The sequence below is a fragment of the Engystomops pustulosus genome, chromosome 7, assembly GCF_040894005.1.
Source record: "Engystomops pustulosus chromosome 7, aEngPut4.maternal, whole genome shotgun sequence".
NCBI lineage: Eukaryota > Metazoa > Chordata > Amphibia > Anura > Leptodactylidae > Engystomops > Engystomops pustulosus.
Window position 1 is genome coordinate 124929406 of NC_092417.1, and position 15088 is coordinate 124944493.

Below are 15088 nucleotides of genomic sequence, written 5' to 3' on the forward strand. Positions count from 1 at the left end.
CAGACCTGTGGCTGCATGGTTTCTGCAGTTTCGTTCCAATGAGCCAGTGGCTCATTGTAACATATACTGTGCAGAAATGCCATATACTGCACAGAACTGACATAAAACATAATAAACAGTAAAATTCACAGACACAATAGGTATCGCCGCGTCCGGAAATTATCGATCTATCAAAATATAAAAACGGTTATTGCCAGCGATGACCTCCATAACGGAAAATGGCGCCCAAATGTCTGAAACGCGACTTTTACACTACGATATTTTACTTCACATAAAAAATTGAATAAAAAGTTACCAAATTGTCACACAGTCCTCAAAATGGTAGCAATGAAAACGTCGGCTCATTTAGCAAAAAAATTATATATCACACAGCTCCATACACCATAGTATGAAAAAGTTATTAGCGTCAGAAGATGGCAAATTTTTTTTTTCTTTTTTGTACACATTCGTTTAATTTTTGAAAATGTATTAAAACACAATAAAACCTGTATACATTTGGTATCACCGTGATTGTATCAAACCAAAGAATAAAATAGGTGTTATTTGGAGCGCACGGTGAAAAAGTTGTAGAAGTTGTAAAAACTGAGCCCACAAGAATGAGACACGAACATGTTTTTTTTTCCAATTTTTCCACATTTGGAATTTTTTTCCAGCTTCCCAATACACGGCATGGAATAATAAATAATGTCATGGAGAATTAACATTTGTTACGCACCAAATAAACCCTCACACAGCTCTGTACATGGAAAAATGAAAAAGTTATGGATTTTTAAAGGTGGAGAGCAAGAAATTAGCGAAAAAACTCTGGGTCCTTAAGGGGTTAATACAGTATTTGTCAAAGCAGTACCCCATTAATTTATGTGAAATATTGTGCCCCACCATTTATCAAAGTAGAAGAGCTGCCCCCCCAAGCAATCTATATGTAGTCAGCAGTGCCCACAGTAATTAATATGTAGCAAAGCTGCCCCTCTTACTAGTTAGGTAGGTTAATACACTGCCCCCAAGTTACAAATATTCTATCAGCCTACAATTGTCCAGTTATAAGGTCCAAGCCCCGACCCCCTTATAATATACTGTGCAGAAGCCATTATCCTCCCCTTTTAATATACTGTCCAAGAGCCATTATACCCCCCCCCCCCTTCCTCATAATATACCAGGAGCCATTATTCCCCCACTTATTTTATACCAGGAGTCATTATTTCCTCCCCACTCCCTTATTATATGCCCATAGTAATTATTCACCCTTAACCCCCTATTATTATATACCAGTAGCCATTATTCCGCCCCACCCCCTTATTACATATAAGTAGACATTATTCACCCTCCGCTTTTATTATATACCTGGAGCCATTATCACCCACCATTCCCCCCATATTGCATACCAGTAGCCATTATTTCTTCCCCACCCACCCCCTTATTACATAAAAGTTGGCATTATTCACCCTCCGCTTTTGTTATATACCTGGAGCCATTATCACCACCCCCCCCCCCCATTCCACCCATATTACATACCAGTAGCCATTATTCCCTGACCCACCCCCTTATTATATATTAGTGGACATTAAAAAGTGACAGAGCGGGAGGTGTCAGTGTGCATCACTTCCTGCTCTGTATCGGCTTTCAGCTGTATCAGAGGACAACAACATAGCTTAAAACTAATAGGGAACCCAGTGGCTCACAGCTGTTGCCACATGCCGGCATATTTGTGACAGGAGGGCCCAGGCTGCGGCTATCACGGTTCAATATACTGCCATGTACTAGGCAGAAATGACAGATGTGGCTCTGGCCTTCTCTTCCAGTGGGCCTGGTGATGGTCGCACCCCCTGCGACTGCAATCGTTATGCCCCTGATGGCAGGCAAAATATGGTCCTGCTCAAGTAAATGTACTGTAAAATCTATATAAATAGTATTACTGTGTTTATGATTGATTTTTATTTTGGTCTTACAGTTATAAACATGGGTCTACAGAAAAGTAACATTCTATTGTTATTTTAGGAAATTGAAGAATACAGTTTTATCACACAACTAGCTGGACTTACAGACCATGTACCAGTAGCTATGAGACTGACCATTTCTACTGGCGAAGAGGAGTCTTAAGCATGACTGTGGAATCTGCAAGTATTAGTGGGAATAGTATGGCCTAGGGGGTTCCTCCAAGCCCCAGAATGGGGAGCAAGCTAATTTTTCCAGAATCCTAATGGAGCCATTGCAGTCGCTGAAGCTTCCTCACTGGTGACACTAGGTACCATACCAGCTCCTGCAGCCAGCCAGCCATGCCCTCTGCGGATACCAGAATAAGAAATAGAACTTATCCTGTGCCATTATTACAAGATGTTTTTATACGATTATATAGCACAATTTAGTTGGTAAACGTGATATGCTGTTCGATGTTTCTTTTTGTTTTTTTTTGTTTTTTTCTTTTTGCCATAATCTTTGTATATTTAAAGAAAACATTAGGACCATTTATCTTTTTACTTTTAGGTTCTTGTTGTAGTTTTGAACAGCTCCACTAGCATGTGTTGTAATTGCATGAGTCTTTCCAAACAATTATGTATATACAGTATACATATACAGTGTATATATATCAGCCAACTTCACCCAGATAGTTTAGAAGGTATACATCTAAGAAAGTGAACTGCAAATGATAAAACCTGTTGTTTTCACAATTGGCTGATGCTTTTTAATTGTTTTGCTATGATTCTTTTTTTTTCCCAATGGCTATAAAAACAAAAAAAAAATAAAATTTCACTCTGCTTTTATCAATGTGTATTCAATTGATCAGTTAAAAAACCCTAAGAGTTGTCTATGGTTTATCCATGGTAAACGCAAATTCCTTCAGCGCAAAGGAACGGCCATGGGCACTATCTTACGCCAATTTATTCATGCAGATGTTTGAAAACATCTTTATCACACCTGAGAAAATACATCTAGGGAAACGTAAACTATACAAAACGTACATAGATGACCTGTTCATAATATGGCAGGGTGACATCACGTCTCTCCAGGAATTCTGCACTAAAATAAACCAAAATGATTGGAGACTTATCTTTACTCCAAACCACAGCACACAATATGTGGAATTCCTAGATCTGATAATAAGTCATGATGGGAATGAATTCACCACTAAAACATTTTTTTAAAACGTAGATGTTAACAGTTATCTTGACTTCAGAAGCAACCACCACAAGAAGTGGCTATGCAACATTCCCTATAGCCAGTTCAGACGCCTAAGAAGGAATTGCTCCGATACCCAAACATTCAAGGAACAGTGCTGCATTCTAAAACAGTGACACCGAAATGAAAAACGGGGGTGAGGTCAATGGGCCACTGACCAAAACCCACCCAAACAGAGTACATACACCTACAAAGAACAGAAAAAGGCCAATAATTGATGTAAACAACCTTGTGGTTAAAAGTCAATTTCATTTTTTTATTTTATACATATTAAATGACAAACAAAAATGGAGCAACACACAGAAAAAATTGCACAGTACCCAATGTAAACTCAAAAATATAGCAGCAGAGGTTCCTTAGGATAACAGACTAATGCCAGTATAGGATATACACAGTTATATATATAGAATAGCGAAAGTAATAGGCAGCCCAAGGTAAGGCCTCTAACTAGTAACACTGAGAATGATAAGAGCAGAACTATAGCATCAGATTACAGAGGATGGTAAAATAAGTGAAGGGAAACCACATTCAATGCATCTAAGTAACATACAGACCGTAGGTACTGTGCAGAAACCCCGACAGTGTTTCGCAAAGGGAAAGGCACAGCTTAAAAATATGGACCGTCCTAAAACAGCGGTTTATAGAGAAAAAGTACCCAAAAGGTATCATCACGGATGCTGTTAAGAGGGCCAGCTCACTAACCCAAAGAGAAAGCCTTCTTCCCAAAAACAAAGAACACCACATCAACTAAACTTCATCACTACGTTTAGCAAAGACAGTAGAAAGATTTTAGATATTCTTAAAAGACACTGGAACATCATCAAATCAGACCCACTACTACCAAAGGCTGTACCAGACAATATTTCTTGCACCTACAGGAGGGCACCGACAATCAAAAACCTTTTAGCCCCCAGTATTCCAAAACAATATAAACTACAAAGAGGACCAACCATCAAACAAAAAGGTAGTTTCAAGTGTGATAAGCCATTATGTTTTATGTTGCAGAATAATAAATGTATCGGACGTATTCACATCAAATAACACCAAAGAAACATTTAATTTGAAACTGCAGCAGCCAATACATAATGGGGGTCATTTACTAAGGGCCCGATTCGCGTTTTCCCGACGTGTTACCCGAATATTTCTGATTTGCTCCGATTTTCCCTGTATTGCCCCAAGTTTTTGGCGCACGCGAACGGATTTTGGCGCATCGGCGCTGGCATGCATGCGACGGAAATCGGGGGCGTGGCCGAACGAAAACCCGACAGATTCGGAAAAACCGCCGCATTTAAAAAACCGAAAGTGTCGCGGAGCTTGCACTTACCTTCATCCAGGATAGGCCGGTGTATTTGAGTGCGTTCCGATGCTCTTCAGCGCAGCAGCGCCACCTGGTGGACGGCAGGGGAACTGCCATAATGAATCCCGGCCGGACCCGAATCCACCGCAGAGAACGCGCCGCTGGATCGCGAACAGAACGGGTAAGTAAATCTGCCCCAATATACCCCCCGATACAATATTAAGCACAAAATTCTAAATCATGGTCTCTGGAGACATTGTGCACTGAAGCATAAAGGAGAAGGAAATATCTCCATTATCCCCAAAGATCATAGTAATCAGGAGGTCAACGATAGGTTCGGAACCTTAAAAAAGAGGGAAATCTATTGGATATATAGACTAAAAACCCTCAAACCCTCAGAACTTAACGAGATACCAGAAACAATATTGACCTAAGTCCTCCATCTCCTCCTCATCTGCTAACCAAATAGCACACCAACTCTATCATCACATGTGTCCATATTCACAATATTTTCTACCCACCATGTTGTTCGCAACAGAATACACCTCCATGGGTCGAACGATGGACTACATCTGCTTTTACATCCCAACAGTATCTGTTACCCCATATACTACAAGTCTCAGGGGTCCTGCACTGTCGATCCCTTTTCCCTTACATAATTCAGCATGCGAACACATAGAGGAACATACACAGGTCTCAGTCATCCCGCTGCTCTGTGTAACCTATCCCCGCTTTGCCACAAAGGCTTCCGTTACCCAGCACATAACCAAATAGTTATATCGGAAAATGTTTAGGTAATCTATACCTCTACCTCCTCTTTTTTTGAACGGTACATACTATTCACAAAATATTTATTGTAAATATATGAAATGATGCTTCACATATTTTTTTTTTCCCCTCTCTTTATTATTCCAGCGTCACTAGCACAGAAAGTTTTTTTTTTTTTTTAAACTAGGGTCATTATATAAGTCAGACATGTTTTAATGTAAATTTATGCTGTATATAACTGAGGAAGAGCCCGGTCCGGGCTCGAAACGCGTATTATTCAGCCTATGAATAAAGATATTCGTTTATGAAAAGGAACTTTTCTGAGTGATTGGCGCCGCTGATAGCCTGGAAAATTGCCATACATTTACTTATGCCAATAGTCTGGCATAAACCTCCCCAGCTTTTGCAATCTAATACTCCTAGCTTGCCGTGGTAGCTTGAGGTTTGACACCAACGCATGACCCAATGGAGAGCAACTAGTTTACTCAATGACTCAAGAGCACCAAGTCAAGGTAACTTGGCTAACTTGTACCAAAGAAGAGAATAAAGTATTGAATAAAAGGCTACTAAAGTTACAAAAAGTCTATTTTATGTATAGTGTTAAAGTGCAGACAATTAATAAGAAATGCTACAATTTTCAAAATACACACGTTAAAAATCTTTTTTTACATGATATGGAATAACCATCTGTAGCTATGACTGTACTCTGACTTTCAAACACAGATCATTTTAAGAGGCAGCATCCCGCAAGTTTTGGCTGGTCTGAGTGTGACGATTATTAATTTTACATGTCTATTATTTTTTATACCCCAGTTAAATGGACTGATAACCTTGACTTGACAATTCAACACTACCTGCTGGGTTCCGTGAAAATAAGTATGGTACAGTAAGGTTAATAATATTGATTATTATGCCAATAATGTTCTGTTAAAAGTTTGCATGTTGGAAATCTGTGGTATAGTGTAAGAGATTTATCTCAATCCCTTACAAATTGCAAAAAATCTTCAAACAGGACAGCTTTTTGATGCAGATCTATAATGTGAAGCATGTAATTTCTCTGGCTTCTGTGTAGTCTGAGGGTCATTAGTTAGGGTTTAGCTGAAGAAGATGCAAACGGTGATAACTTGTTCATAGAGGAAACATAAATTGAAGGTAGTCAGAGTTCGGAAAAAGAAATGGTGGTAACAAAGCTGCAGGTAGCCAGCAGAAGGTATGGCACAGCACATAGTCTATAGCCACAAAGTCACCTGCTACTGCCCACAGTGGTTTTCAGGGATTGAGAACACAAGGGCATGGCACAGCATGGCATTTTTTTAAGAAATGTACAACAGAAAAAATGTGTTATTCCGTGCTACAGTGGATGATACACCAAAAACAAAGAAATACCTGAGGCTCTTGTCACAGGGAGAGATGGGTGAATTTGTTAAAATGCGTTTTGTCCCGGTTAGCGGAATTTTTCAAAAAAATTTGATTCGACCTGAATTGAATCATAACGAAACACGTTACAAAACAGGTTTTTCCTTGCTGCAGAGAGCCTGCAAGGTAAGAACGTTGTGCCATGCTTAAATATGCATAGGGAGCATGGTTTGGTCTTCAAACACTGCTGTGTTTTAGTATGACATACACATGACAGCCACCTCTCTTAGAATCACTTCACTATTCACTTCCATGTGTACTTACATAGGCCAACTTCACCAATTAAGCGAAGGGGGAACGCAGCCTGACGAGGTAACGTCTGTGCCAGCTCGAAAGGACTGAGCTGAGGGCCAAGATCCCACTATAACATCAAAGAGTGCACTCTTTTTACACTGACATCAGATGATTCCATAGATTACAACAGAACCTGTTCAGTTAAACGTGGATACATGTAGAAACCCCCAAAAGAGGGGAGAGGGTGTCGGCAGTAAGTTTGCATTGACGTCACTGATCATTTTGCCCTTCTTTTCACCCGTCAGTGTCCTCTTTCAATCGGTCAATAATCCATCAGTATTGCTAAAACAAACAGGAGTTGATCCAGAATAGAGCTGAGCAGCAAATAGGATACTTGCATGTCCTGTGTATTCTGTATCCACTCCTGCTTTTGGCTATCAATCCTGAAGCTTTTCATCCTTCTGACAGATGAAATGAAGGGGGAAAACCGTGGTAACGTCATAGAGTAGAAAACAGTATTATGGAAATCACAGGGTGTTCCAAGGAGACAGCGGTCAGTTGGCAGCAGCATGAGTAGGCTGCAGTGTGGCACAATGACAAATTATGGAGGTGGCGAAAACATGGTAGGCCACAAAAGGGACAATGATAAGAGTGTGGAGATGGCGGTAGCAGAAGCAGCAGCAGGAGCCCACAGGTGGCAGCAACATGGAAAGCCACAGAAGACAATGATATAGTGTGAAAGTGGCATCAACAGGAGCCCACAGGTGGCAGCAACATGGTGGCATCACCATGGAAAGCCACAGAGTGGTCCAATGACAGAATGTGAAGGTGGGGGCGGCAGCAGAAGCAGCACCAGGAGCCCAATGGTGGCAGCAACATGGAAAGCCACAGAGTGACACAATGATATTGTGTGGAGGTGGCTTTAGCAGCAGCAGCAACAGGAGGCCACAAAGTGGCACAATAATAAGAGTGTGGAGGTGGCGGCAGAAGAAGCAGCAGCAGGAGCCCACAGGTAGCAGCAACATGGTGACAGCAACAGGGAAAGCCACAGAGTGGCACAATAATATAGTGTGGAGGTGGCATCAGTATCAGCAGGAGCCCGCAGGGTGGCAAAATGATATAGTGTGGAGGTGACATCAGCAGCAGCAGGAGCCCACAAACCCACGCAGAGGAGGCCACATTGTGGCACAACAATAAAGTTTAAAATGAATTTGAATTTGGAGGTGGTGGCAACATGGTAGGCCACAGAGTGGCACAATGATATAGTGTGAAGGCGGCATCAGCAGCAGCAGGAACCCACAGAGTGGCACAACGATAAAGTGTGAAGGTGGCAGCAGCAGCAGCAGCAGGATCCCGCAGAGTGGCACAATGATATTGTGTGAAGGTGGCATCAGTAGCAGCAGCAGGAGCCCGCACAGTGGCACAATGATATAGCGTGAAGGTGGCATCAGTAGCAGCAGGAGCCCGCAGGGTGACACAACGATATAGTGTGGAGGTGGCATCAGCAGCAGCAGGAGCCCACAGAGTGGCACAATGATATAGTGTGAAGGTGGCATCAGTAGCAGCAGGAGCCCGCTGAGTGGCAAAATGATATAGTGTGAAGGTGGCATCAGTAGCAGCAGGAGCCCGCAGAGTGGCACAATGATATAGTGTGAAGGTGGCATCAGAAGCAGCAGGAGCCCGCAGGGTGGCACAATGATATAGTGTGGAGTTGACATCAGTAGCAGCAGGAGCCCGCACAGTGGCACAATGATATATTGTGATGGGGGCATCAGCAGCAGGAGCCCACAGGGTGGTACAATGATATAGTTTGGAGGTGGTATCAGCAGCAGGAGCCCGCAGAGTGGCACAACGATAAAGTGTGAAGGTGGAATCAGCAGCAGCAGGAGCCTGCAGAGTGGCACAATGATATAGTGTGGAGGTGGCAGCAGCAGGAGCCCACAGAGTGGCACCATAATATAGTGTAGAGATGGGGGCAATTCCAGTCCCTGCCTGGTAAATATGGTAGGAGGCAGGTGGAGCAACTGGCAGCAGATGTATGGCATCAGGCGGGTGGCAGCATCAGAATAGTGGCTGAGGCAGGCAGTTAGAACCCCGTCTCATTTCTCAAAGTTTGGAGGAGGCGTCATGGCTGATCTAATCTGATGCATAAGGCATTGGTGAGTTGAAATCCTGGCCGATCCAAGCATGATTCATCTTGACAAAGATCAGTCTCTCCACATTACGGGTGGGCAAGCGGGTTCTCCTTGGGGTAACGATGGCCCCCGCCCCACTGAACACCCGCTCTGATGCCACACTACTGGCCGGGCACAGCAGCTTCTCTACTGCAAACTCCGGAAATTGCGGCCACGCATCAAGTTGGGCTGCCCGTTAGTCCATGGGATCCTCTACCTGAGGTGGTAAAGTGCTGTCCATGCAGGCCACCACCTGCTGGTGCAGGATCTGCTCCATGTCCTGCTGCTGCTGCTGCTGGTGGCGGCGGCTACCCTCCTCACTAGGTGGGTGAAGGAAGTTGCTTAATAAGGAATCCAGACTTAAGCTGCAGCTTCGCACAGCAGCCGAGGCAGTAGTATGCGAGCGATGACTGCCAGGAATCCCCCTTTCTGACCTGACAGAGGATGGACAATGGCGCACATAGGCCAGTAGTATGCCAGTTGTTTCTCCCTCTCTGCAGCTGGAAAAAAGTCACCCATTTTTGACCGGTAGCGAGGGTCCAAGAGGGTGGAGATCCAAAAGTCATCCCTATGGCGGATGTTGACTATTCGGCTGTCACTAGTTAGGCAAAGCAGCATGCTGCTGGCCAATTGCACAAGTGACTCTGAGGGACTCCCGGCCTCCATCTCCATGGTGCTTCTGGGTCATCTGCCTCGTCTTCTACCTCCTCCGGATGCTCCTGCTCCTCCTCTCCTGTCACCTGAGTAGAAAAAACACGAATTGCACCAGACTCTGCTTGTGCTCCAATGTTCTCCTCCTCCTCCAGTTCAGCCCCCACCGGACTCAAGTGGCCATGAGATGTAGTCGCCACTTCTCCAGTGCCCTGACCAGACCGATTTTGCAGCATCAGTTCGAGTGACAAATAACATGGCCTCTTCAAAGGGCCTCATCAAAAAATCATTAATAGCTTTTCTCTGTTCATACAGGCAATCTAACATATGGAGGCTGGAATTCCAACAAGTGGAAGCATCCCATAACAGCCTGTGCTGATCCTGCCAGTAGTATATGCTTGTTTTAAAGATTAAGCCATGCATGTCTAAGTACTGACTATTCTTTACGGTGAAACTGCGAATGGCTCATTAAATCAGTTATGCACGACACTCTATGTATGCTCTGCATCACTCGCCATTCTGACTTGTGCTTGGCTTTGTATGAATGGCTGAAGTGCATGCACAGCTTCCTGGCCATATTTAAAATGTCTTGCAGATGGGTGGAAGACTTGAGGAACCTGTTGACAACCAGATTGAACACGTGCGCCATGCAGGGCACATGGACCATCCCACCTCAGTGCAGCGCGGACATCATGTTCCTCCCATTGTCTGTCACCATGGTTTCGATTTGCAGTTGTCGCGGAGAAAGCCACAGATTCATTTCTTCTTGCATGACGTGGAGCAGTTTATCCCCTGTTCGCCCAGGCAAACCAGGTGTAGAACTGCGTGACAATGCTGTGCCCTGCACATGTGGTATGATGGACTTGTGGAGGCCAAGGTGGTCATGGAGAAGGAGGCCACTGGTGCAGGAGCAGCAGTTTGACAATGTGGAGGAGAAAGCAGCATCTCCTGTTCAAGTTGTTGGTGAGGCACCCTCTTCTCCTGATGATGATGATATATCCCTGGCTTCACCCGGCTCCCAAGTCTGATCGGCTACATCATCATCGATTTGTGTTTCCCTGTCACTGCTATTCTTCTCAATGGTCTCAGTATGCACAGCCCGACTACTTGCAAGTGCAACATAACCTCCCGTGCCACTCTCCACATCTTTACTTTTACGCCTACTGCACAAAGCAGCGGATGTCTGGCCCGACTTCTTCACTGCCAAGCAGCTGCTGACTGTCCTCAAAGAATTTATCCTTGCTGTATAGTGGCACTGAACCCAGTCCACCTAGTAGATCTCTGGCTGAGGGAAATGAACAGGACAGAGGCTGGTTGAGGACAGTTGACCTGCTCCTGGGCCATACCCACTAAGGGTTGTATACAACCCACTAAGGGTTGTATCTGAAGGACCCTCCGACTCTTGGCTGTGGTAGATGACACCGGCAGTTCTGGCCTCACAGAGTCACCCCTGCTGTGACGTCCCCTTACTGTGCTGCGACCTGTGCCTGCTCCATCTGTCACCTCTCTGTCTGACATGTTGGTTAATCACCTATGTTGATTTGACACGGATCTTCTTCATCTACCAAAATAACTTGATATTTGGGGTATACCGAAGCACAAGAACTGACACCCTGGAATAGGAGCAAAAATCACTGCTGCAACTAGCTGGATTTTACACAGATTTCTTGCTATTAACTTCAGCAACAAAAAAGACCAGCAATTTGGGGTATACAGATCCCCCAAAACGGACACCTTGGAATTTGAGCAGAAATCATACAGAAACTATGTGGATTTTACACAGTTGTCTTCCTATTCACTTCAGCAACAAAAAAGAACTTCTATCTGGGGTATACACCCTGGCTGAGATTGGAGCAGAAATCGATACAGCACAGTACAGTAAAAGCAGCTGGGGACAGCACATGCAGTTTGCGATTGGAAATGGCTGCCTGTTTTTAGAGGGCTGTGTGACATCACATAAGCCTGCCGGTCACTGATAGGTTTACAGGTCTGCACATGTCATTAAGGGTATTCCTTTCTTCTTCCCAGAGTTCTCTGCCCCATGTAACAAGTTGGGCTTGAGCCCATTTTGGTAACAAAGGAGAAAAAAAAACTTTGTTCCCATGAATCACCGTAAACTTCAGATTCGTGACAAATCGAATTTTCCCTGAAATTTGGACCGAATTCCACTTTGTTAGAGTCGATTCGCCCATCTCTAGCTATAATCTGTAATTTAATAAACCCTTGTTTAAACATAAATAAACATTATTTGAGTAGTAGGTAAATGTCCTTCTGAAGTTACTGGGGCGTGGAGTAGCCTTAGCTAACAGTGCCTGGCCAGGCTACTCCGTGCCCCAGTAGCCTCTGCAGTTAATTTACATATTGCTAAAATTTTTAAGTTCATAAGACAAATACATTTTGAAGTTCAACACTTCATAAACTTTGTTATCTTGCACCATATAAAATTGTTAATCATATAGATGTAATGATTTTTGAAAATGTTTATTTATTTACCTCACTATCAATTGAACTGTCAGCCATTTCAAAATTGTCTTCCGATGGCTGTTGGCTTGTTGATATTTCAGCCTGTTCATGAAAGCACTTAAAAAAAAAAAAACACATATTAGCGATTTGAACGTGAACTTTAATAGAAATTATTAGATCTCGAAAATCTGAATAAATGTTAATCAAATAGACACATACCTCAAGATTATAATTATCATCTTCAACATACCATTGTATAGACTTTCTACCGATATTTCCGATTGTTTGTTTACAGTTATGTTGATTTCCAAGGGAATCTCCGGCAGCTGAGGTGATGTGTCAACATGCTAGCAAGAAGGTTAAAAAATAAATCCATTAGTATATAACATTACATAGCAATATATGATTTACATATTGCATATGCATATTGCATATTTAAAAAAATGTACCGTATATACTCGAGTATAAGCTGACCCGAGTATAAGCCAAGACCCCTAATTTTACCACCAAAAACTGGGAAAACCTATTGACTCGAGTATAAGCCGAGGGTGTAGTATACAGCCAGCCCCAAGTGGTATACAGCCTGCCCCCCTCATGTATACAGCCAGCCTGCCCCCTCATGTATACAGCCAGCCTGCCCCCTCATGTATACAGCCAGCCTGCCCCTCATGTATACAGCCAGCCTGCCCCTCATGTATACAACCAGCCTGCCCCCATGTATACTGAGCACATTTAAAAAAATAAACTTAGGCCCCTTCTCCACTGGCGTTTTTCACGCGCGAGTTCTGCGCGTGCATTTGACGCTCAGAACCCGCATTGCACTCTGTCCCATTGTATTCAATGGGTCTTTCTCCATTAGCGTGGTTTTTAACGCGCGTGCTTGCGTTCGTTTGCACGCGCGTCAAAATCGCAGCATGCTCTATTTTTGCGGGTCACGCGCGTTTTTCACGCCCCATTCAAGTCTATGGAGATGCATCAAGAACGCATTGCACTCGCAATCATTGCAAGTGCAATGCGAGTGCAATGCGTTTTAAACGTAAGGGTTGCTAGGTGACCAGAATAACATTATTTCCCCTGCTCGCGATCGAGCATTTAATTAAAAAAACACAATGAAGAACAGTGAAGAATAGAATAAAATCATTGTACACAGTGAACACAGTGACCACAGGATCATTTAAGATAAAAACACAGTGCAGAACACAGTGCAGAATAGATTACAGATGTTCGGCACATCTGCTTACTTGTCGGGAGATACGCGCGGAACGGTGCGAACAAAATAGCATGTGAAGAACAATATATATGTGTGAAGAACACATTGCAGATGTATTTAAACATCTGCAATGTGTTCTTCACACACATATATATTGTTCTTCACATGCTATTTTGTTCGCGCCGTTCCGCGCGTATCTCCCGACAAGTAAGCAGATGTGCCGAACATCTGTAATCTATTCTGCACTGTGTTCTGCACTGTTTTTTTATCTTAAATGATCCTGTGGTCACTGTGTTCACTGTGTACAATGATTTTATTCTATTCTTCACTGTTCTTCACATCTGCTAAATTGTCGGGAGATAATATACGCGCGGAACAGTGAAGAATAGATCGCCGATGTTTGCAAATTATCAGAAGACATTATTTTTCAATTAAATAACACATTTTAATCCCAAACCATGGTCCCTTTGAAATATGCTCGAGTCTCCCATTGAATCGCGCGTCAAAAATGCGCCGAAAACGCAAAAAAAACGCAAATTACTCCAAGGAAAAATGGAACAAAAACGCAGCCAAAACGTCAGTTTTTCACGCATTGCACCCTGACGTGAAACGCAACGCTAGTGTGCAAGAGGCCTTAGTTCTTACCTTCCGGCGATACTCACCCCCGATCCTCTGCGGTGGCTCTCGATCCCCGGCAGCGTCTTCTGTCTTCTCTTGCCGGTGGAGGCGCGTCCATGCAATCTCCCCGGCGGCGCTCACTATGATGCGGCGGTGTCGCCGCTGATGACGTCACACCGCCGCATCACAGTGCCGGTGGGGAGATCCGCCGGCAAAAGAAGAAAGAAGACGCTGCCGGAGATCGAGAGCCACCAACGAGGATCGGAAGCCGGCGCCGTGGATCGGGGGTGAGTATCGCCGGAAGGTGAGAACTAAGTTTATTTATTTAATGTGCTGAACTTCGGGAGCCGCCGCCTGGTATCGGGAGCCGCCGCTGGTGGATCCGGGCACCGGAGGGTGAGTATTAAAAATTTTTTTTTTAATTGACTCGTGTATAAGCCGAAGTGAGGTTTTTCAGCACATTTTTTGTGCTGAAAAACTCGGCTTATACACGAGTATATACGGTATATATAATTAAAATAATACTCACAAAATTATCGAGAGTTGAAATGATGATCGTGTTTGAAACAGTTTACTGTTCGACGAGAATGCACTGTGCCACGATTCACTGAGATCATGCACCTGATAACCTGCATGTGTTGCTTCCCCGCTCAGGTCCGCCGGAGTTCACCTAAATACCTGTCACAGCGGCGCAATCCTGGAAAATGTTGGAAAATCCAACTAAAGTGTGGCTGCTGATCCTTAGTATATTCAATACGGTTTATTTAGTTGAAAAGTTTTCGCATACAGTTCAAGAAAAAACAGTGTAAAACATTTTTTTGTAAAAATGACAGTATGCAACATAACAGCAATGGGACACACAGGTCCCAATAACAACAAATGTGGATCGGGAGACTTCGCACGCCGCAAGCACACTGCAGCGGGGTGGTAACACACCGAACCTACACAGAAAAAACTGACTCCATAGGCCAATTATGACAAGCGATGAGTAAGAGTAAAAGTGCAACTATAGAGTCAGAAGTAATACATATTAATATGTTTATAACATATAATGCAGGACCGGCTACACAGTCCTCATAGAAC

The 15088-nt window shown here is 43.6% G+C and overlaps 1 protein-coding gene across 5 annotated transcripts in view; it reads left to right on the plus strand.

Moving 5' to 3' along the window:
* SMPD3 (sphingomyelin phosphodiesterase 3) overlaps positions 1-2745 on the plus strand; it is a 392437-nt gene extending 389692 nt beyond the window's left edge. For all 5 annotated transcript variants that reach the window (XM_072117750.1, XM_072117748.1, XM_072117749.1 and 2 more), the window contains one exon: positions 1996-2745. In XM_072117750.1, the coding sequence (XP_071973851.1) occupies positions 1996-2097 (102 nt within the window). In that variant the 3' untranslated portion in view covers positions 2098-2745. The remainder of the gene's footprint in view (positions 1-1995) is intronic.
* The last annotated feature ends 12343 nt before the right edge of the window (positions 2746-15088 follow it).